Raw genomic sequence first — 25,437 nt, 5'->3', positions numbered from 1 at the left:
ATAGCAGCTTACAGGATGGGAAAATATTTTTAACAACTCCACATTCAATATAAGACTAATACATAAAATACATAAAGAATTCAAGAAACTAGATATAACAACAATAATAATAATAATCTAATTAAAATGGGGTACAGATATAAACAAAATTTTCAATAGAGGAGACTCACTGGTTGGGAAATAGTTAAAGAAATGTTCAACATTCTTAGCCATAAACTTAACAAGAAATGCAAACAAAACTACTTTGAGATATCATCTCACTCCCATCAGAATGTCTAAGATCAGTGACACAGTAGTAAGCTTATGTTGGTGAGGGTGCAGATTAAGAGGAACACCCATCAGTTGCTGGTAGAAGTGAAAACTTGTACGGCCACTATGGGAATCAGGATGGTAGCTCTTCAGAAAGATAGAAATCAATCTACCTCAAGATCTAGCTATACCACTCTTGAGCATTTACCCAAAGGACACTGCATATACAATGCTGCTCTATTCAGCCAGAAACTGGAAACTGCCTAGGTGTCCCTCAAAAGAAGAGTGAATAAAGTAAATGTGGCACATTAATACAATGGAGTATTACTCTGCTAAAAAAAACTGATATTGGCAGACAAATGGATGAAACTAGAAAAATCATTCTGAATGACATAACCCTGACCCAGAAAGATAAATACAGTATGCATTCACTTATATATGGACATTAGCTGTTAAACAAATGATAACCAAGCTTTGAGTGTTGGGGTAGATCTGGCTGGGTGGAAAGATTAGATGTGGGAGGGCCTTGTAGACTGGAAAATAGGTAGGGAGGGTCAGAGCAGAAGCCTAGAGATCAGATGTGATTCCTGTAGGGAAGGCCACACTAGGCTGTGACACTCATTATGGGACCCAAGCTCCATCTGGTAGGTTGGGGAGAGGTCAGGAAGACTCACAGGGTTAGACCTTGGAGAAGGAGGTCAGAAGTCTGGCTGGGTGGATAGGTCAGATGCAGTGCAGTCTAAGAGAGGTTTTGATTATACCTTTATCTACATATCTCTTGGACATTTGTTCTTTTAATATCCTACTTTGTATGAGTTCAGAATGATGTCATTGCCTCATTTGCCAAATCCATACTTTTAGTTTTAGTGTTTTTCAAAAATAAATGTCAGTTTTTCCTCTACATAACTTTAATATTAATAAGCTAAGTTCAAGGGGGATAAAACCTGTCTATTGTATTGACTTTAAAGAAATTACTTGTAAATTGTCATAGGATGAGCTGACATCTTAAAGATCTTCTATCGCCATAAGCAATGGCATGAAGTGTTTCTCAAATTGCCCACGAATACTTTGATAGTTTCCAGGGCTGCTTTCGAGGTTTCAATGAGATTTATGCACTGCCTGTTCAGCACATTCCTCCTGTTGTATTTATTGGCATTTTGAAAAGGTTGGATCTACTTTTAATTATTTCTTCCTATTGGCTATTTCTAGGGCATATCAAGTAACTGAGTTTAACAAATCAATTCCATATCCAAATAAAATACAAAATTGCCATGATTTGATGTATGTTTTAAATTAAAAAGTTCATTTTGAGAATTTGGTACATGTACACAATAAAATATGATCATACCTATTTCCTCTCTTCTGATTTCAGGAATGTACTTTTCGAGACTCTCCCTCACAACTTCATGTCTTATATGTTTGGTTTTTCTTTTCCTTCCTTCCTTCCTTCCTTCCTTCCTTCCTTCCTTCCTTCCTTCCTTCCTTCCTTCCTCCCTCCCTCCCTCCCTCCCTCCCTCCCTCCCTCCCTCCCTCTCTCTTTCTTTTTCTTTATCTTTTTTTTTCTTTTTAAGTAACCATCTAAGTCCAATTATTGCTCACTAGTCTGGTGCCATCTTCTGGAGCATGGGAAACCTATTAGTAGCCACATCCTCCAAAAGAATGATGCTCCTTCCCTTAGCAACTATCTACTGCCAATTTTTTATCCTCAGTATGTGACAAAGCCTGCATATCATCAACACCATTCATGCTGGACTATTGGTTTCCTTGATCCTGTGTGGGTTTTCTTTAGGTAACCAGAGATGCTATGGGATCATGATGTCATTATGACTATGTTGGATTATGTCCAGATGACAGCACCTCACAGTATGCATCTATATCCTCTAGCTCTTACATTATCCTTCCACCTCCTCTTCTGCAATGCTCCTAGAGCTTTGGTGATAGTGAGGTAAATACAGATTACTCCATTAGGGCTGAGACCCCAGTATCTTATTCTCAGGATTTTGATCGGTTACTGATGTCTCCATTGACTGTTGACCAGTGAAACAAGAAACCTCCCCGAGGAAGGTTAAGAGCAATCCACATCTATGGATATAAGCACAAATATTTAAAAGGCAAATTGACATCATGGTCATGTAGCAAATTAACAATAGCATGTTTTATGCTAAGACCCATGACCTCCAGAGCTGTGGGGTTTTGACCAGGATTACAGTACTAATCCTACAGTGGAGCAGTCTTCAAATCCAATCAGTAAGTAGTAGTAGTCTAAAAGAGTCATGCAACCATTATACCAGACGACACATCAGTTTTTTGTTTTGTTTTGTTTTGGTTTATTTTGTTTTGTTTTGGTGTGGTTTGGTTTTGGTTTTTCGAGACAGGGTTTCTTTGTGTAGCCCTGGCTGTCCTAGAACTCACTCTGTAAACCAGGCTGGTCTCAAACTCAGAAATCCACCTGCCTCTGCTTCTCAAGTGCCAGAATTAAAGGTGTGCACCAACACTGCCTGGCAGAAGACACATCTTGACTGACAGGTCAGCATTCAAGTATGCAGGGTTCAGTGCTGGGTCAGATTGTAGATGTCTTTTTTTCCCCCTTTAACCCTCACAGCCCCTTCCAGCACTATGAAAGCTAGCTATCAGGGAGAAAGTTTCCTATTTGTTAGAGACTGATTTCCCTGTTTTATAACCAAAGAGTGTGGCATCTTTAGCTGTATCCAGGTATTTTTGGATATTCAAAGGCATTTGTAATAGCGTGCATTTTTGTAGACCTCTGGAGCCCCTGTGATCAATAGCAAATAGGGAGGTATCTCATGCCTTGTATTGAGATTTTGTTAATGACCCATGACTTCTGGGAGACTCATTGTCCACCCATTTAGAATAATTCCATTTAAACTTTTCCCTTAAGCTGCATGTTGACATTAGCTTACTAATTGGTGAGCTTCCAGAGGACTTTCACACATCATTACATCGGCTAAGCCACCTACTATGCTCAACCCTCCTGCCTTATCCATGCTCAATCCTTCAATCCTCAGTGTTCTGTCCTCTTCTTTCTATGTGCTCTATAATTCTTTATGTGATTAAGTTGGACTGTAGACAGTAGACTTACTTCCATACAACTTGTCATACCCCCCCTTTTTTTTTTATTGGATTAGGGCTGCACTTCACCCTCTGATTTGATTTTTTTAATGATTCCATTGGTCTTCTTGTTACACTCATATTTCTGTAGAAAATGTAATTTTAAAACTTTACTTTCATGTTTTTAATATTAGGACCCTTGAAAAATTCTCAAATACAGTATTGGAGATAATGGATAGCTTAACTCTTTATATCCTCATCCTCCTTGTCTTCCTCTCCCCTCTCTTAATTTAGAATGAACTCATTAAGTAAAATGTTGATGAATAATGCATTTTTCTTTGATAGAACAGGGGTCACTCAATCTGGATTTTTATAGATTCAATTAGAAATTTATGATGAATTTATCAACTCCCTTCATAACAACTTAGATATAATCATGTGATTCTTTTACTAAAATTATTAATATAGGGCATGCTTGCAGATTTCTTCCTAATAATTACTGAACCATGTAAGACAAAAAAATAAATGAAATTTAGTCGTTAAAATTTTTATTTTATTTGCTAATATTATATTCAATAACAATGATATGTTAGGTTAATTTTTTTCGAAGGAGGAGAGAAGATAGGATAAAGATTTATTGGAAAGTAAAAAAGAAAATTCTCCTTTTTTACTTTTCCCCTCTTTTAATGATAATGGAATTTTTTTTCACAAAATACATCCTGATTACAGTTTCCCCTCCCTCTACTCCTCCCAGTTCCTCCCCACCTCCCCTCCCACCTGGATCTACTACCTTTCTCTCTCTCATTAGAAAGCAAACAGGCTTCTAATGGATAATAATAAAATACAATGTAATAAGATAAAACAAAAACTAACACAATAGAATTATACAAAACAAACAGAGTAAAATGAGCCCAACAAAGACACAAGCAATAGATATAGATCCAGAGACATATTCATCTGCATACTCAGGAATTCTGTAAAAACACTAAATTGGAAGCAAGATATGTACCCAAAGGACCTGGAGCAGACCCAGGGTATGTTGTCACAGTCTCTGAATTCGTGAGCTTTGGGTGTGTTTATTTAGTGAGCCTTGTTTTCTCAGGGTCCGTCATTCCTTCTGACTCTTGCACTCTTTATGCCTCCTCTGCTGCAGCTTTCCCTGACCTTTGAAGGGATGGATTTGATGGTGAGGTTCAGTTTAGGGCTGAGTGTTCCAAGGTCTCTCACTCTCTGCATAATGTCTGACTCTGGGTCTCTGTGTTGGTATACATATGCTTCAGGAGGAAGCTTCTGGGATGATGGCTGAGAAAGGTACTGACCTAAGTATAGCATAATATCAAGGAGTCCTTTTATTGCTATGTTTGTTTGTTTGTTTGTTTTTAGAACTGTAAGATTTGGTTTTACTCTAGGTGTCTACATCATTTAGTCTCAGGTTTTTATTCACACAAACCAGGATTGGGTTCCATTTCATGGAGTGACCCTTAAGTCAAATCAGACATTGGTTAGTTATTCCTAAAGCTTAGTGCTACCATTGCACTAGCATCTAAAAGGCAAAACATCATCGTCAATCCAATGTTTTCCTTTTGGCAGTGTGCAGAGTAGCTTTCAGTACCAAAGGCATTAGAACATAGGAGTCATGCTTCTACGGAGGCAACAGCTCCACTTCTTCATGTTCAGTGACGTTTGTAGGTGTTGCCTTCAGTGATGGGGCCTTGTCTATAGTCTTGGCAATAGCTTGGGCTGTTTGGGGATTCCCATGAGACCCATTGGCCAGAAACTTAATTAGATGTGCCTCATTGTTAGTGCTTGAAGTTTCTTTTGGTGACAGGAACTATTGAGTTGCCACTCTGCTCACCCATTATTTGGCAATTTCAGTTAGATCGCCTTCATACATGAATATATTTTAGGAAGCTTCTACTGTAAAGTTTCCAAACTATGCCTCAAATCGTCCTTAAATTTAGCTGTCTCTCTCCATATTCCCCTTTACCCATACTATTTTATTCTTGTATTCTTATATCCCTACCACTCCTACCTCTTCTCCTACTATTTTATTCTATAATACATACTATATTAGGTTAAAATTCTATTATAGAATACTTTTCATCAAATTTAGATATGTAGATTGTATTTTGTTCATTAGAATATAGACATTTCCTTAATGTTTCCATTCTCAAAACTACATCTCTGATATAGAGCTGTCTGGTTCTGACAGTTGAGTTATGTCTTCTTTACATGTTTTTAGATTTTGAGAATTTCATACAACAGATATTTTATTATATTCTTTCCACTCTCCCAACTCTTCCCAGATCCTCCCATCTTTTCTACTCATCCCATTTCATGGTTAATTCTCCTTTGAAATTCTGGTGCCATGTTTAATTGTTTGCTTGATTCGCCTTAAAATATATTTATACTTTTAAATGGAAATACTTTTAAAACTAGAAAGTAGTTAGTTACACTTTAATAGTCATGTAATTATTGTCCTGGAGGCATACCTTGCCTAGCAGGTCAGGATTGAAGTGTGTAGTATTGGATTATTATTAAAATGACCCTGATTTTATCTTACTACTTATTATTATTATTTAACTACTTGTGGTTTTAAATCTTTCTAATTATCTTTGAGCTCTTTGTGTTTGGCCATTTGTTCTTCCTAGCTCTTAAACAGAGATTAAGATTTTTCATCAGTTTTGTTGGTACTAGTAGAAAAGTTTTAAACACTGTAATAAACCATCAAAATGATTCTAACAAGATTTATTATCAGTTTTATACATGGTTACATTTCATATGTGGAATGTGGTCAAGTTTGACAAATTACATTTTTGTAAAAGCATTTGTTTCTTATGAACCTTCAAGTCTTTTTAAAAAATAAACTGGAGCTAGAGAGATGACTCAGCTGTTAAAAACTAGGATCTAATAAAGTATAGAATTATAGAATTGCATATTTTTATAATTTACTCTATTTGGATATTTTTTTTTTCTTTTTTCTTTCAAGTCTTTTGTAACTAACAATTTTCTTCATCAATTTAGCTTATATTTTTAAGTATCCTAATTTGGGCTTATTTTTACTATTTACTAATTGTGTTTTTTTCTTTCTAATTATCTTTGTACATTTTGTATTTAGCCATTTGTTCATTTATAGTACTTTAAATGGAGATCTAACTTCTTATTGGTGTGGTGGTACTTTTTTCATCCAATGTATTCTGATTATGTTTTCTCTTTGCCCATCTCCTCCTAGATCTTTTCTGCCTCCTGATCCACCCAAATCAACACCCTTTCTTGCTCTTATTAGCAAACAAACAGGATTCTAATGATACCTCCAACATCTAAGACCATCAAACAGAAACCCAAACACTAGGCATGAGATGAGTTCTCTTTTCTTCATTGGTCAGGGTTTCCCAAGAGAATCCCAAATACTATAGGATATTGCTCTTGCTCTGGGGTGCTCCCCAGAGGTGGAAGGTGAGGATCCATTGCTTAACACACCATGTACTTCAGAGCTACAACAACTAGTATAGATTGATAGCTCTGAAGATATACTAAGTAACACAGTGCCCATACCTTGGTGGTAGCCAAGATCTGTCTAATTGGTCTTAAGACTCCCTCAACAAGAGAGCAACCATGCTTGCTACTGGAAACCGAGCCAACAAACAGAGCTAGTGAAGTTCTGGATATTGGAGGAAAAATCTATAATCAGTATTTTACTGAACCATGATAATCCCCAAATACAGTTTAAATATGTTACTTTATACGCTTATACTTATGGTCCTTTGTTGCCCTGCTAACTAAGGTCCAAGTCTGACATTACAGAAAAACCCTGAGCTGGGTGAAAAATAGCAGATTCCCTTTACCAGCAGGGCTTCTCCTCTGACTGTGTCTGGGGAGCTCAAAATTCCCTATACCCTCTACCTATGTCACATAGCCTTAGATCATAGGTTCGGCTTCTTTTCTCCCTATAAAAACTCAATCAGCGAAGTTCCGCGGTTTCATCATTCTCCTTGCATCTCCACTGGCTCCTGGTCAGGAAGTCATGGAGGAAACTAGTGCCTAGTATTTGCGGAACCTGGAAACTTTCTTATGCAGCAGTTGTTGTGCTGGCCTCCTAGGACATTGAGCAGCTGGTCCTGTCACCTCCCAGGTATTCATATGCTCAGCCAAATGTGCATAACTGTAAGTCAACACTAAGAACACTGGAAGGTTAAAGGTGAAGGAGAGTCTCACAAAGGATCCAGGTGGAAGAAGGGGAACTGCAAACTTGGTGCTCCAAGAATCCCTTAGAAAACTCTGGATGCAATTTTTTTTTTTAATTGTTTAAGCTAGACTTTATTTGGATTCAATGAGTTTTTTTTTCCTTTTCCATTTTTATTAGGTATTTAGCTCATTTACATTTCCAATGCTATACCAAAAGTCCCCCATACCCACCCACTCCCACTCCCCTACCCACCCACTCCCCCTTTTTGGCCCTGGCGTTCCCCTGTACTGGGGCATATAAAGTTTGTGTGTCCAATGGGCCTCTCTTTCCAGTGATGGCCGACTAGGCCATCTTTTGATAAATATGCAGCTACAGTCAAGAGCTCCGGGGTACTGGTTAGTTCATAATGTTGTTGCACCTATAGGGTTGCAGATCCCTTTAGCTCCTTGGGTACTTTCTCTAGCTCCTCCATTGGGAGCCCTGTGATCCATCCATTAGCTGACTGTGAGCATCCACTTCTGTGTTTGCTAGGCCCTGGCATAGTCTCACAAGAGACAGCTACATCTGGGTCCTTTCGATAAAATCTTGCTAGTGTATGCAATGGTGTCAGCGTTTGGATGCTGATTATGGGGTGGATCCTTTGGATGCAATCTTAGGACCACCGGTGAGTGGAACACAACTTCTGTTCTATTCCAATCGCGCGGGTCCTGAGACAGCATTAAGGAAGCAGAAAACCCATCCTGACCAGGGTCACAAGTCCCTTTCGGTCGACGCCAGCACCAGGTCACCTGGGCACAGAGTCGGAGGACACCCCCAAGGTCCCTAGAGGACAGCTTCTGAGGCAGACCTGTTTCGGGCTCCAGACATCCAGCACCTTCCCTGCCAGAGGAGAGGTGTCTGCCCCACCTGGGAGGGCTTTGCCGGAGCACCTGAGCCATCTTGGTTCCCGGATCCCTCCTAGACAAGTCTGCACAGGTGAGAGTATAGTCTACAGAAGCTAACAGCTTCTGGGACAGACCCTGTTTCAGGCCTTCATCTTCTGCCAGGAGGCAGGTCCGAACGCCAGATATCTGTACACCTTCCCTGCAAGAGCAGAGCTTGCCTGCAGAGAGTGCTCTGACCACTGAAACTCAGGAGAGAGCAAGTCTCCCAGGTCTACCGATAGAGGCTAACATAATCACCTGAGGAACAAGCTCTAACCAGAGACAACTATAACAACTAACTCCAGAGATTACCAGATGGCGAAAGGCAAATGTAAGAATCTTACTAACAGAAACCAAGACCACTCACCATCATCAGAACACAGCACTCTCACCTCACCTAGTCCTGGGCACCCCAACACACCCGAAAACCTAGACCCAGATTTAAAAGCGTATCTTATGATGATGGTAGAGGACATCAAGAAGGACTTTAATAACACACTTAAAGAAATACAGGAGAGCACTGCTAAAGAGTTACAAGTCCTTAAAGAAAAACAGGAAAACACATCCAAACAGGTAATGGAAATGAACAAAACCATACTAGACCTAAAAAGGGAAGTAGACACAATAAAGAAAACACGAAGTGAGGCAACGCTGGAGATAGAAACCCTAGGAAAGAAATCTGGAACCATAAATGTGAGCATCAGCAACAGAATACAAGAAATGGAAGAGAGAATCTCAGGTGAAGAAGATTCCATAGAGAACATCAGCACAACAATCAAAGAAAATGCAAAATGCAAAAAGATCCTTACTCAAAACATCCAGGAAATCCAGGACACAATGAGAAGACCAAACCTACAGATAATAGGAGTAGATGAGAATGAAGATTTTAAACTTAAAGGGCCAGCAAATATCTTCAACAAAATTATAGAAGAAAACTTTCCAACCCTAAAGAAAGAGATGCCCATGAACATACAAAAAGCCTACAGAACCCCAAATAGACTGGACCAGAAAAGAAATTCCTCCCGACACATAATAATCAGAACAACAATTACACTAAATAAAGGTAGAATATTAAAAGCAGTAAGGGAAAATGGTCAAGTAACATATAAAGGCAGGCCTATCAGAATTACACCAGAATTTTCACCAGAGACGATGAAAGCCAGAAGATCTTGGACAGATGTTATACATACACTAAGAGAATATAAATGACAGGCCAGGCTACTAAACGCAGCCAAACTTTCAATTACCAAAGATGGAGAAAGCAAAGTATTCCATGACAAAACCAAATTCATGCATTATTTTTCCACGAATCCAGCCCGTCAAAGGATAATAACAGAAAAAACCAATACAAGGACAGAAACCATGTCCTAGAAAAAGCAAGAAAGTAATCCTTCAACAAACCTAAAAGAAGATAGCCACAAGAACAGTATGACAACTCTAACAAAAAAAATAATAGGAAGCAACAAATACTTTTCCTTAATATCTCTCAATATCAATGGACTCAATTCCCCAATAAAAAGACATAGACTAACAGACTGGCTACACAAACACGACCCAACATTTTGCTGCTTACAGGAAACCCACCTCAGGGAAAAAGACAGACACTACCTCAGAATGAAAGTCTGGAAAACAATTTTCTAAGCAAATAGTCTGAAGAAACAAGCTGCAGTAGCCATTCTAATATCTAATAAAATCAACTTCCAACCCAAAGTTATCAAAAAAGACAAGAAAAAAAAAGACATGGAGGGACACTTCATATTCATCAAAGGTAAAATCCTCCAAGAGGAACTCTCAATTCTGAATATCTATGCTCCAAATGCAAGGGCAGCCACATTCATTAAAGAAACTTTAGTAAAGCTCAAAGCACACATTGCACCTCACACAATAATAATGGGAGACTTCGACACACCACTTTCACCAATGGACAAATCATGGAAACAGAAACTAAACAAGGACACAGGGAAACTAACAGAAGTTATGAAAGAAACGGATTTAACACATATCTACAGAACATTTTATCCTAAAACAAAAGGATATACCTTCTTCTCAGCACCTCATGGTACCTTCTCCAAAATTGACCATATAATTGGTCACAAAACAGGCCTCAACAGATACAAAAATATTTAAATTGTCCGATGCATCCTATCAGATCACCATGGACTAAGGCTGATCTTCAATAACAACATAAATAATAGAAAGCCAACATTCACGTGGAAACTGAACAACACTCTTCTGAATGACACCTTGGTCAAGGAAGGAATAAAGAAAGAAATTAAAGACTTTTTAGAGTTTAATGAAAATGAAGCCACAACATATCCAAACTTATGGGACACAATGAAAGCATTTCTAAGAGGAAAACTCATAGCTCTGAGTGCCTCCAAATAGAAACTAGAGGGAGCACACACTAGCAGCTTGACAACACACCTAAAAGCTCTAGAACAAAAGGAAGCAAATTCACTCAAGAGGAGTAGATGGCAGGAAATAATCAAACTCAGGGGCGAAATCAACCAACTGGAAACAAGAACTATTCAAAGAATCAACCAAACGAGGAGCTGGTTCTTTGAGAAAATCAACAAGATAGATAAACCCTTAGCCAGACTCACTAGAGGACACAGGGAAAGCATCCTAATTAACAAAATCACGAATGAAAATGGAGACATAACAACAGATCCTGAAGAAATCCAAAATACCATCAGAGCCTTCTACAAAAGGCTATACTCAACAAATTGGAAAACCTGGACGAAATGGACAAATTTCTAGACAGATACCAAATCAGGATCTTAACAGACAGTTAAATCAGGATCAGGTTAATGATCTAAACAGTCCTATATCTCCTAAAGAAATGGAAGCAGTCATTAGTAGTTTCCCAACCAAAAAAAAAAAAAGCCCAGGACCAGATGGATTTAGTGCAGTTATATCAGACCATCAAAGAAGATCTAATTCCAGTTCTTCACAATCTATTCCACAAAATAGAAGCAGAAGATACTCTACCCAATTCATTCTATGAAGCTACAATTACTCTGATACCTAAACCACAGAGAGACCCAACAAAGATAGAGAACTTCAGACCAATTTCCCTGATGAATATCGATGCAAAAATGCTCGATAAAATTCTCGCTAACCGAATTCAAGAACACAGCAAAACAATCATCCATCCTGACCAAGTAGGTTTCATTCCAGGGCTGCACGGATGATTTAATATAAGGAAAACCACCAACGTAATCCATTATATAAACAAACTCAAAGACAAAAACCACACGATCATATCCTTAGATGTGGAGAAAGCATTTGACAAAATCCAACATCCATTCATGATAAAAGTCTTGGAAAGATCAGGAATTCGAGGCCCATACCTAAACATGATAAAAGAAATCTACAGCAAATCAGTAGCCACATCAAATTAAATGGTGAGAAGCTGGAAGCAATCCCACTAAAATCAGGGACTAGATAAGGCTGGCCACTTTCTCCCTACCTATTCAACATTGTACATGAAGTCCTAGCCAGAGCAATTCGACAACAAAAGGAGATCAAGGGGATACAAATTAGAAAGGAAGAAGTCGACTCGAGCCCCGGGCTACCTTGCCAGCAGAGTCTTGCCCAACACCCGCAAGGGTCCACACGGGACTCCCCACGGGACCCTAAGACCTCTGGTGAGTGGATCACAGTGCCTGCCCCAATCCAATCGCGCGGAACTTGAGACTGCGGTACATAGGGAAGCAGGCTACCCGGGCCTGATCTGGGGCACAAGTCCCTTCCGCTCGACTCGTGACTCGAGCCCCGGGCTACCTTGCCAGCAGAGTCTTGCCCAACACCCGCAAGGGCCCACACGGGACTCCCCACGGGACCCTAAGACCTCTGGTGAGTGGAACACAGCGCCTACCCCAATCCAATCGCGTGGAACTTGAGACTGCGGTACATAGGGAAGCAGGCTACCCGGGCTTGATCTGGGGCACAAACCCCTTCCACTCCACTCGAGCCCCGGCTACCTTGCCAGCTGAGTCGCCTGACACCCGCAAGGGCCCACACAGGATTCCACACGTGATCCTAAGACCTCTAGTGAGTGGAACACAACTTCTGCCAGGAGTCTGGTTCGAACACCAGATATCTGGGTACCTGCCTTGCAAGAAGAGAGCTTGCCTGCAGAGAATACTCTGCCCACTGAAACTAAGGAGAGTGCTACCCTCCAGGTCTGCTCATAGAGGCTAACAGAGTCACCTGAAGAACAAGCTCTTAACAGTGACAACTAAAACAGCTAGCTTCAGAGATTACCAGATGGCGAAAGGCAAACGTAAGAATCCTACTAACAGAAATCAAGACCACTCACCATCATCAGAACGCAGCACTCCCACCCCACCTAGTCCTGGGCACCCCAACACAACCGAAAATCTAGACCCAGATTTAAAAACATTTCTCATGATGATGATAGAGGACATCAAGAAGGACTTTCTTAAGTCACTTAAAGATTTACAGGAGAGCACTGCTAAAGAGTTACAGGCTCTTAAAGAAAAGCAGGAAAACACAGCCAAACAGGTGATGGAAATGAACAAAACCATACTAGAACTAAAAGGGGAAGTAGACACAATAAAGAAAACCCAAAGCGAGGCAACGCTGGAGATAGAAACCCTAGGAAAGAGATCTGGAACCATAGATGCGAGCATCAGCAACAGAATACAAGAAATGGAAGAGAGAATCTCAGGTGCAGAAGATTCCATAGAGAACATCGACACAACAGTCAAAGAAAATACAAAATGCAAAAGGATCCTAACTCAAAACTTCCAGGTAATCCAGGACACAATGAGAAGACCAAACCTACGGATAATAGGAATTGATGAGAATGAAGATTTTCAACTTAAAGGGCCAGCTAATATCTTCAACAAAATAATAGAAGAAAACTTCCCAAACATAAAAAAAGAGATGCCCATGATCATACAAGAAGCATACAGAACTCCAAATAGACTGGACCAGAAAAGAAATTCCTCCCGACACATAATAATCAGAACAACAAATGCACTAAATAAAGATAGAATATTAAAAGCAGTAAGGGAGAAAGGTCAAGTAACATATAAAGGAAGGCCTATCAGAATTACACCAGACTTTTCACCAGAGACTATGAAAGCCAGAAGAGCCTGGACAGATGTTATACAGACACTAAGAGAACACAAATGCCAGCCCAGGCTACTATACCCGGCCAAACTCTCAATTACCATAGATGGAGAAACCAAAGTATTCCACGACAAAACCAAGTTCACACAATATCTTTCCACGAATCCAGCCCTTCAAAGGATAATAACAGAAAAGAAGCAATACAAGGACGGAAATCACGCCCTAGAACAACCAAGAAAGTAATCATTCAACAAACCAAAAAGAAGACAGCCACAAGAACAGAATGCCAACTCTAACAACAAAAATAAAAGGGAGCAACAATTACTTTTCCTTAATATCTCTTAATATCAATGGACTCAATTCCCCAATAAAAAGACATAGACTAACAGACTGGCTACACAAACAGGACCCAACATTCTGCTGCTTACAGGAAACCCATCTCAGGGAAAAAGACAGACACTACCTCAGAGTGAAAGGCTGGAAAACAATTTTCCAAGCAAATGGACTGAAGAAACAAGCTGGAGTAGCCATTTTAATATCGGATAAAATCGACTTCCAACCCAAAGTTATCAAAAAAGACAAGGAGGGACACTTCATACTCATCAAAGGTAAAATCCTCCAAGAGGAACTCTCAATTCTGAATATCTACGCACCAAATGCAAGGGCAGCCACATTCATTAGAGACACTTTAGTAAAGCTCAAAGCATACATTGCACCTCACACAATAATAGTGGGAGACTTCAACACACCACTTTCTTCAAAGGACAGATCGTGGAAACAGAAACTAAACAGGGACACAGTGAAACTAACAGAAGTTATGAAACAAATGGACCTGACAGATATCTACAGAACATTTTATCCTAAAACAAAAGGATATACCTTCTTCTCAGCACCTCACGGGACCTTCTCCAAAATTGACCATATAATTGGTCACAAAACAGGCCTCAATAGATACAAAAATATTGAAATTGTCCCATGTATCCTATCAGACCACCATGGCCTAAGACTGATCTTCAATAACAACATAAATAATGGAAAGCCAACATTCACGTGGAAACTGAATAACACTCTTCTCAATGATACCTTGGTCAAGGAAGGAATAAAGAAAGAAATTAAAGACTTTTTAGAGTTTAATGAAAATGAAGCCACAACGTACCCAAACCTATGGGACACAATGAAAGCATTTCTAAGAGGGAAACTCATAGCGCTGAGTGCCTCCAAGAAGAAACGGGAGACAGCACATACTAGCAGCTTGACAACACATCTAAAAGCCCTAGAAAAAAAGGAAGCAAATTCACCCAAGAGGAGTAGACGGCAGGAAATAATCAAACTCAGGGGTGAAATCAACCAAGTGGAAACAAGAAGAACTATTCAAAGAATTAACCAAACGAGGAGTTGGTTCTTTGAGAAAATCAACAAGATAGATAAACCCTTAGCTAGACTCACTAAAGGGCACAGGGACAAAATCCTAATTAACAAAATCAGAAATGAAAAGGGAGACATAACAACAGATCCTGAAGAAATCCAAAACACCATCAGATCCTTCTACAAAAGGCTATACTCAACAAAACTGGAAAACCTGGACGAAATGGACAAATTTCTGGACAGATACCAGGTACCAAAGTTGAATCAGGATCAAGTTGACCATCTAAACAGTCCCATATCACCTAAAGAAATAGAAGCAGTTATTAATAGTCTCCCAACCAAAAAAAGCCCAGGACCAGATGGGTTTAGTGCAGAGTTCTATCAGACCTTCAAAGAAGATCTAATTCCAATTCTGCACAAACTATTTCACAAAATAGAAGTAGAAGGTACTCTACCTAACTCATTTTATGAAGCCACTATTACTCTGATACCTAAACCACAGAAAGATCCAACAAAGATAGAGAACTTCAGACCAATTTCTCTTATGAATATCGATGCAAAAATCCTCAATAAAATTCTCGCTAACCGAATCCAAGAACACATTAAAGCAATCATCCATCCTGACCAAGTAGGTTTTATTCCAGGGATGCAGGGATGGTTTAATATACGAAAATCCATCAATGTAATCCATTATATAAACAAACTCAAAGACAAAAACCACATGATCATCTCGTTAGATGCAGAAAAAGCATTTGACAAGATCCAACACCCATTCATGATAAAAGTTTTGGAAAGATCAGGAATTCAAGGCCCATACCTAAACATGATAAAAGCAATCTACAGCAAACCAGTAGCCAACATCAAAGTAAATGGAGAGAAGCTGGAAGCAATCCCACTAAAATCAGGGACTAGACAAGGCTGCCCACTTTCTCCCTACCTTTTCAACATAGTACTTGAAGTATTAGCCAGAGCAATTCAACAACAAAAGGAGATCAAGGGGATACAAATTGGAAAAGAGGAAGTCAAAATATCACTTTTTGCAGATGATATGATAGTATATATAAGTGACCCTAAAAATTCTACCAGAGAACTCCTAAACCTGATAAACAGCTTCGGTGAAGTAGCTGGATATAAAATAAACTCAAACAAGTCAATGGCCTTTCTCTATACAAAGAATAAACAGGCTGAGAAAGAAATTAGGGAAACAACACCCTTCTCAATAGTCACAAATAATATAAAATATCTTGGCGTGACTCTAACTAAGGAGGTGAAAGATCTGTATGATAAAAACTTCAAATCTCTGAAGAAAGAAATTAAAGAAGATCTCAGAAGATGGAAAGATCTCCCATGCTCATGGATTGGCAGGATCAACATTGTAAAAATGGCTATCTTGCCAAAAGCAATCTACAGATTCAATGCAATCCCCATCAAAATTCCAACTCAATTCTTCAACGAATTGGAAGGAGCAATTTGCAAATTTGTCTGGAATAACAAAAAACCTAGGATAGCAAAAAGTCTTCTCAAGGATAAAAGAACTTCTGGCGGAATCACCATGCCAGACCTAAAGCTTTACTACAGAGCAATTGTGATAAAAACTGCATGGTACTGGTATAGAGACAGACAAGTAGACCAATGGAATAGAATTGAAGATCCAGAAATGAACCCACACACCTATGGTCACTTGATCTTCGACAAGGGAGCTAAAACCATCCAGTGGAAGAAAGACAGCATTTTCAACAATTGGTGCTGGCACAACTGGTTGTTATCATGTAGAAGAATGCGAATCGATCCATACTTATCTCCTTGTACTAAGGTCAAATCTAAGTGGATCAAGGAACTTCACATAAAACCAGAGACACTGAAACTTATAGAGGAGAAAGTGGGGAAAAGCCTTGAAGATATGGGCACAGGGGAAAAATTCCTGAACAGAACAGCAATGGCTTGTGCTGTAAGATCGAGAATCGACAAATGGGACCTAATGAAACTCCAAAGTTTCTGCAAGGCAAAAGACACCGTCAATAAGACAAAAAGACCACCAACAGATTGGGAAAGGATCTTTACCTATCCTAAATCAGATAGGGGACTAATATCCAACATATATAAAGAACTCAAGAAGGTGGACTTCAGAAAATCAAATAACCCCATTAAAAAATGGGGCTCAGAACTGAACAAAGAATTCTCACCTGAGGAATACCGAATGGCAGAGAAGCACTTGAAAAAATGTTCAACATCCTTAATCATCAGGGAAATGCAAATCAAAACAACCCTGAGATTCCACCTCACACCAGTCAGAATGGCTAAGATCAAAAATTCAGGTGACAGCAGATGCTGGCGAGGATGTGGAGAAAGAGGAACACTCCTCCATTGTTGGTGGGAGTGCAGGCTTGTACAACCACTCTGGAAATCAGTCTGGCGGTTCCTCAGAAAACTGGACATAGTACTACCGGAGGATCCAGCAATACCTCTCCTGGGCATATATCCAGAAGATGCCCCAACAGGTAAGAAGGACACATGCTCCACTATGTTCATAGCAGCCTTATTTATAATAGCCAGAAGCTGGAAAGAACCCAGATGCCCCTCAACAGAGGAATGGATACAGAAAATGTGGTACATCTACACAATGGAGTACTACTCAGCTATTAAAAAGAATGAATTTATGAAATTCCTAGCCAAATGGATGGACCTGGAGGGCATCATCCTGAGTGAGGTAACACATTCACAAAGAAACTCACACAATATGTATTCACTGATAAGTGGATATTAGCCCCAAACCTAGGATACCCAAGATATAAGATATAATTTGCTAAACACATGAAACTCAAGGAGAATGAAGACTGAAGTGTGGACACTATGCCCCTCCTTAGATTTGGGAACAAAACACCCATGGAAGGAGTTACAGAGACGGAGTTTGGAGCTGAGATGAAAGGATGGACCATGTAGAGACTGCCATAGCCAGGGATCCACCCCATAATCAGCATCCAAACGCTGACACCATTGCATACACTAGCAAGATTTTATTGAAAGGACGCAGATGTAGCTGTCTCTTGTGAGACTATGCCGGGGCCCAGCAAACACAGAAGTGGATGCTCACAGTCAGCTAATGGATGGATCATAGGGCTCCCAATGGAGGAGCTAGAGAAAGTAGCCAAGGAGCTAAAGGGATCTGCAACCCTATAGGTGGAACAACATTATGAGCTAACCAGTACCCCGGAGCTCTTGACTCTAGCTGCATATATATCAAAAGATGGCCTAGTCGGCCATCACTGGAAAGAGAGGCCCATTGGACTTGCAAACTTTATATGCCCCAGTACAGGGGAATACCAGGGCCAAAAAGGGGGAGTGGGTGGGCAGGGGAGTGGGGGTGGGTGGATATGGGGGACTTTTGGTATAGCATTGGAAATGTAAATGAGTTAAATACCTAATTAAAAATGGAAAAAAAAAGAAAGGAAGAAGTCAAAATATCACTTTTTGCAGATGATATGATAGTATATATAAGTGACCCTAAAAATTCCACCAGAGAACTCCTAAACCTGATAAACAGCTTCATTGAAGTAGATATAAAATTATCTCAAACAAGTCAATGGCCTTTCTCTACAGAAAGGAAAAACAGGCTGAGAAAGAAATTAGAGAAACAACACCCTTCTCAATAGTCACAAATAATATAAAATACCTTGGTGTGACTCTAACTAAGCAAGTAAAAGATTTGTATGACAAGAACTTCAAGTCTCTGAAGAAAGAAATTGAAGAAGATCTCAGAGGTTGGAAATATCTTCCATCCTCATGTATTGGCAGGATTAATATAGTAAAAATGGCCATCTTCCCGAAACCAACCTACAGATTCAATGCAACCCCCATCGAAATTCCAAATAAATTCTTCATATAGTTAAAAAGAACAATTTGCAAATTCATCTGAAATAACAAAAAAACCCAATGATACAGAAAATTAATATCAACAATAAAAGAACTTCTGGGAAAATTATCATCTAACTTCAAGCTGTACTACAGATCAATAGTGATTAAAGCTGCATGGTATTAGTATAGTCCCAGGCAAGTACATCAATGGAATAGAATTGAAGACCCAGAAATGAATCCACACATCAATGGTCACTTGATCTTTGACAAAGGTGCTAAAACCATCCAGTGGAAAAAGACAGCCTTTTCAATAAATGGTGCTGGTTCATCTGCCAGTTAGTATGTAGAAGCGTGCAAATTGTTCCTTTCTTATCTCCTTGTACAAAGCTCAAATCCAAGTGGATCAAGGACCTCCACATAAAACTGGATACACTGAAACTAATACAATAGAAAGTGGGGAAGATCCTCGAGCACAAGGGCATAGGGAAAATTTCCTGAACAGTATACCAATAGCTTGTGCTCTAAGATCAGGAATTGACAAATGAGACCTCGTGAAATTGCAAAGCCTCTGTAAGGCAAAGGACACTGTCAATGGAACAAAATGGAAATGAACAGATTGGGAAAAGATCTTTACCAATCCTACTTCTGATAGAGGGCTAATATCCACTATATACAAAGAATTCAAGAAGTTAGACTCCAGAGAGCCAAATAACACTATCAAAAAATGGGGTACAGAGCTAAGCAAAGAATTTTCAACTGAGGAATACTGAATGGGTGAGAAGCACCTAAAGAAATGTTCGACATCCTTTGTCATCAGGGAAATGCAAATCAAAACAACCCTGAGATTCCAACTCAAAACAGTCAGAATGGCTAAGATAAAAAACTCAGGTGACAGCATATGCTGGCAAGGATGTGGAGAAAGAGGAACACTCCTCCATTACTGGTGGGATTGCAAGCTTGTACAACCACTCTGGAAATCAGTCTGGCGGTTCTTCAGAAAATTCGACATAGTACTTCCTGAAGACACAGCTATACCACTCCTGGGCACATGCCCAGAAAATGTTCCAACATGTAATAAGGTCATATGTATATCATCAGCATTATTTATAATAGCCAGAAGCTGGATAGAATTCAGCTGTCCCTCAACAGAGGAATGGATACAGACATTGTGGTACATTTACACAATGGACTACTACTCAACTATTAAAAATAAAGAATTCATGAAATTCTTAGGTAAATGGATGGAGGTAGAAGATATTATCCTGAATGATGTAACCCAGTCACAAAAGAGCACTCATGGTATTCATTCACTGATAAGTAGATATTACCTCATAAGCTCTAAATAGCCAAGATTAAAAAAAAAAAATGGGGCTCAGAGCTAAACAAAGAATTCTCACCTGAGGAATACTGAATGGCTGAGAAGCACCTGGAAAAATGTTCAGCATCCTTAACCCTCAGGGAAATGCAAATCAAAACAACCCTGAGATTCCTCCTCACACCAGTCAGAATGGCTAAGATTAAAAACTCAGGTGACAGCAGATGCTGGAGAGGATGTGGAGAAAGAAGAACACTCCTCCACTGCTGGTGGGATTGCAAGCTTGTACAACCACTCTGGAAATCAGTCTGGCAGTTCCTCAGAAAATTGGACATAGTACTACCGGAGGATCCCGCAATATCTCTCCTGGGCATATATCCAGAAGATGTTCCAACTGGTAAGAAGGATACATGCTCCACTATGTTGATAGCAGCCTTATTTATAATAGCCAGAAGCTGGAAAGAACCCAGATGCCCCTCAACAGAGGAATGGATACAGAAAATGTGGTACATTTACACAATGGAGTACTACTCAGCTATTAAAAAGAATGAATTTATGAAATTCTTAGGCAAATGGATGGACCTGGAGGGCATCATCATGAGTGAGGTAACCCATTCACAAAGGAACTCACACAATATGTACTCACTGATAAGTGGATATTAGCCCAAAACCTAGGATACCCAAGATATAAGATACAATTTGCTAAACACATGAAACTCAAAAAGAATGAAGACTGAAGTGTGGTCACTATGCCCCTCCTTAGAATTGGGAACAAAACACCCATGGAAGGAGTTACAGAGAGAAAGTTTGGAACTGAGACGAAAGGATGGACCATCTAGAGACTGCCATATCCAGGGATCCACCCCATAATCAGCTTCCAAATGCTGACACCATTGCATACACTAGCAAGATTTTGTTGAAAGGACCCAGATGTAGCTGTCTCTTGTGAGACTATGCCGGGGCCTAGGAAACACAGAAGTGGATGCTCACAGTCAGCTATTGGATGGATCACAGGCCTCCCAATAGAGGAGCTAGAGAAAGTACCCAAGGAGCTAAAGGGATCTGCAACCCTATAGGTGGAACAACATTATGAACTAACCAGTACCCCGGAGCTCTTGACTCTAGCTGCATATGTATCAAAAGATGGCCTAGTCGGCCATCACTGGAAAGAGAGGCCCATTGGACACGCAAACTGTATATGCCCCAGTACAGGGAACGCCAGGGCCAAAAAAAATGGGAATGGGTGGGTAAGGAAGTGGGGGGGAGGGTAGGGGGGACTTTTGGGATAGCATTGGAAATGTAATTGAGGAAAATATGTAATAAAAAATATTAAAAAATAAAAAGGAAAAATAAAGAATGACAGTGGTAAAAAAAAGGAGGTTTTTTTTTTTTTTTTTTTTTTTTTTTTTTTTAACTCACAGCAATGCAGATGGGATGGAGAAAGGAAAAGAAATGAGGTGTGAATGAGGTGTGGCACAACAGTAATGTCATGTTAAACAAGAGGCTCCCGTGAGAATCTCTGATGATGCATGATTGCAAAGTTCAGTCTGACTATTTCTTTTCTAGCAATCACAAGATCTAAGGTCTGAAAAAAAAATCATAGTTAAATTCACTCCAACTTAGAAGGGCAGAAAAAAACAAAAACAAAAACAAAAAGCCAAGATCTCAAAAGGTGGATGGACCCATCAAGGGGCTGTGTCAGGCCCTGGGTCCACCACAGGTCCAGGGTACAGTGAAGTATGAGGTTGATTGTTTCAGATAGTCCATTTTCTGGATTGCCTACTTTGCAGTCTAGTCAAGGACGTCAATTATAGAAATCAGGGTGTGTGTGTGGGGGGTGGGCACTGGAAACATTATCAATTAGAAGAATATTGGAGCTTCCTACGTTAGCAGAGGAGGGAAAACAGCAAAGCTTAAATACAAAATCTGTAAAACTTATAAAAAGTAAGGGTGAAGAAATGTGGGAGTGTGGGTACAGTCTGGGATCTGGCAAGAACATTGGCCAAATAGTCTGGAATACAACAGGTCTCACAATCATTAAGTATTTAAGATGTCTGGACCCCCTATGTTTCATAACCAGAAAGCACAGCACAGAACCTCTAGATCTGTCCTTGCCTGCTGAAGCGTGAACCATCAGAGGGGGGGACTTGAAAGAGGGCTCAAACTCAGATATAGTCATGAGAGGGAACTCATGCCAAGTTAGCGGTCACCCAGCTGATCAGGGAACAGACCCCTGTGCCTCCACAGGTCCCTAGCCAGCTCCTCTTGACACTTCAAGCTAACAACTAACAGTTCATCCAGGTAACCTCTCTTTGCTTCCTCTCTCCTTAGTCAGAGTCAGGGGTGATATTCCTTGTTTCTCTTTCTCTCAGAGGTCCACCTTTCCGTTCTATGGTTGTCAGTGTTAGTTTTGTTTTGTTTAGTTTGGTTTTCCAGATCTTCCCTTTGTTTCCTCTGTACGTGAAAACAGAAAAGCTTCACTAGTTGCGGGCCTCACTCGTTTCTTTACATACCACTAGCTACAAGATGGACTGAACAGAGGCTTAAGCTGATGATACAGACCTCGAGCCTAATTTCTATTCTACTACAGGGTGTCACTTCAGGCACAAGGAGATAGTCAGTCTGTCAGTCTGTCAGTCTGACAGACAGACAGAGGTGGGAAGGAGGGAAGGAGGAAGGGAGAGAAGGAGAGAGAGGTTGAATGATTGATTGGTTGGTTGGTTGGTTGATTGATTGATTGATTGATTGATTGATTGATTGATGGAATAGTTTCCCTATCCTTTAGAGCACAGATGCTCTCTGCAGTCTAAGTGCCTGTAGCCTGTGTGTGACTACCTTGGCCAACATTGTGCTGATACAGCATCCCTGAGGGCAATGGGTCTTTTCCGGTTGAAAAGTTACTTGCATGGTTCACTGGAAATAAACTAATGAGCATTTTCCTAGTCGTCATCAAAGAAGCCATGAAAAGAAGTGGCTGTTGGCACCAGAGGATGCTGCTCTCCCTCGTACTTTTGACTTGGACACATGTTACTTTTTCAGGTAAGCAATCCTGTAGATAAATATTTGATTTTCTTAAAGCTGGAGAGAAAAAAGGAGGGTTTTTCTGTTGTTGTTATTGTTTTACTTAGGATGTGGAGTCTTTTTCTGAAATATGAAATGTTGAGCTTGCTAGTCCAAATTTCATACCATTAAAATGCACTTTCTTAAGAGGCAAACTCAGTTTTATTTTCTAGATTGTAGATTCTTCTTAGCTCTAAGTTTGGAACCAAGCCATGGTTTCTAGTCCACAGAACACTGTGATGCTCCCATTCTACATCATACATTGTGTGAACATGATGTCTTTTCCTAGAAAAGATTGTGCATTTCCACGTGGAATTATTTTTTTCTTTAAAATATGACAGTGGGGGGAAACACCAACAAAGAACAAAGGAAGAATGATATTGCTGAGTAACTGAGCAACAAAAACCAGTGACTTCATTTAAAGACAAAATTCATATGCCTGCTGTTAGCAATACCACAATGTTCCCCATAATGTATAATCTTTACTTATTGGAACCCAGAAATATGTTACTCCCCATGGTCAAAAAGACTGTGGATGTGTTTGAGGTGAGGATATTGATTATGCTTTTAGTATTCCGTTGGGATTTTTATAACCACAAGGATTCATAGAAGATGGAAGCAGAGAACCAGAGTTGAAGAATGAGATGTGAAAATGTTAACAGGCGAACCTGATTCAGGGCAATGGCTCACAGGATTCCACTGCCTCATGGAAGCAAATATATGTATATTCGCGCACACACACACACACACACATACAGATTCAACCCAAGATATATCAAATAGAATGCAGCCCCCATACAGCTTGGTTTTAGTACTTATTATCTCCAGAACTACAAGGCAGCAAATCTATGTTATTTGGAGTCACTAAATTTGTGAAAATTTAAGTAAGACAGCAACAGCAAATGAGTAGTACACTTACATATAAATTACAAATTAGAGAAGCCAATTCCGTAGTGTAGGGCGCCGATTTTCTAAATCCTAGTTCCTTATTAAACAAAAAATACATAGGAATGTTTGACAACCAAATGTTAAAATGCAGCTGCTGGACCAGCAAGAAGGCTCAGCAGATAAAGATGCGTACAGCAAAAGGCTGACAGCCTGAGTTTCATCCACAGAACCCACGTAAAGGTGGAAGAAGAAACAAACACCACAGAATTATCCCCATACATTCACACACATTTCATGGCATGTGTGCCCACACATATCATAAACAATAACTAAATAATTAAAAGTTTCTAAAAAAAAATGCAGTTACTGTCAGTTAACCAGCTGCTCTGTATGTTATGCAATACCTTTTGCTATTAATAATGAGCCGGAGTTTAAAAGGACTGGAATACTCACAATACTTGGTTCAATAAGTACTATTGAGTATGACTAGCAAGCACTATAAATATATTGATGCAAAAATCTAGATTGTTAATAAATCTTCAAATATTTATACACTTGTGACAACCATGACTATAACCAAGACAATGAACATAACCCTCATTACACAAAAGAATCCTTGACTTAGTTTACATTTTATCCTTCCACACTCAGCACCTGAACACACCCCATATCCAGGTACACTTTGACAGTATCATTTTTCTACAAAAGTAGGTAATACATATTATTTTTAAATCTTGTGTCGTAAGTTTCTAATTGGGGCATATTCATCAGTAACACTCCACTGGGGTATGCTAGGTTGTTTTCATTCATTCACCTATTGTTGGACATCTGGGTTATTTTCATATTGAACTACTGTGAATGCAGATGTCATGGGCCTGAGTGCATGGGTTGTCATCTTATCTCTGTTGGATAAATGTCTAAGAGTGGAATAATCAAATAATCAAATCATGAAATACGGATACTTAAGCTTTTTAAAGAATCACCGAACTCTTTTCTCAGCAGCACTTAGACTGACCAGACTCGTTACTTATTTTGAAAGACAACATTTATTTTACTTCTAATTACCAACCCTGTCTTAGTCAGGGTTTCTATTCCTGCACAAACATCATGACCACGAAGCAAGTTGGGGAGGAAAGGGTTTATTCAGCTTACACTTCCATACTGCTGTTCATCACCAAAGAAAGTCAGGACTGGAACTCAAGCAGGTCAGGAAGCAGGAGCTGATGCAGAGGCCATGAAGGGATGTTCCTTACTGGCTTGCTTCCCCTGGCTTGCTCAGCTTGCTGTCTTAGACTACCAGCCATGGGATGGCATCACCCACAATGGGCACTCCCACCCTTGATCACTAATTGAGAAACTGCCTTACAGCTGGATCTCATGGAGGCATTTCCTCAAATGAAGCTCCTTTCTCTGTGATAACTCTAGCT

General features: G+C 39.7%; 2 protein-coding genes across 8 annotated transcripts in view; one reads left to right on the top strand and one right to left on the bottom strand.

Annotated features, from left to right (window-relative positions):
• Spink10 (serine peptidase inhibitor, Kazal type 10) overlaps positions 1-25,437 on the bottom strand; it is a 115,469-nt gene that overhangs the window by 26,333 nt on the left and 63,699 nt on the right. The gene's annotated exons all lie outside the window — the stretch shown is intronic.
• Positions 1-25,437, top strand: part of Spink13 (serine peptidase inhibitor, Kazal type 13) — a 133,889-nt gene that overhangs the window by 103,379 nt on the left and 5,073 nt on the right. For 3 of the 4 annotated variants that reach the window (XM_030250229.1, XM_006525460.3, NM_001168423.2), the window contains exon 2: positions 23,006-23,101. In XM_030250229.1, coding sequence (XP_030106089.1) covers positions 23,023-23,101 — 79 coding nt within the window. In that variant the 5' untranslated portion in view covers positions 23,006-23,022. Of the gene's footprint in view, positions 1-21,804; positions 22,364-23,005; positions 23,102-25,437 lie in introns of those variants that run through there. The other variant, XM_030250228.1, reaches the window with a different exon arrangement.

Source organism: Mus musculus, chromosome 18 (assembly GCF_000001635.26).
Source record: "Mus musculus strain C57BL/6J chromosome 18, GRCm38.p6 C57BL/6J".
NCBI lineage: Eukaryota > Metazoa > Chordata > Mammalia > Rodentia > Muridae > Mus > Mus musculus.
Note: the sequence above shows the minus strand (reverse complement) of the source record. Positions and strands in the feature narration are given on the sequence as shown.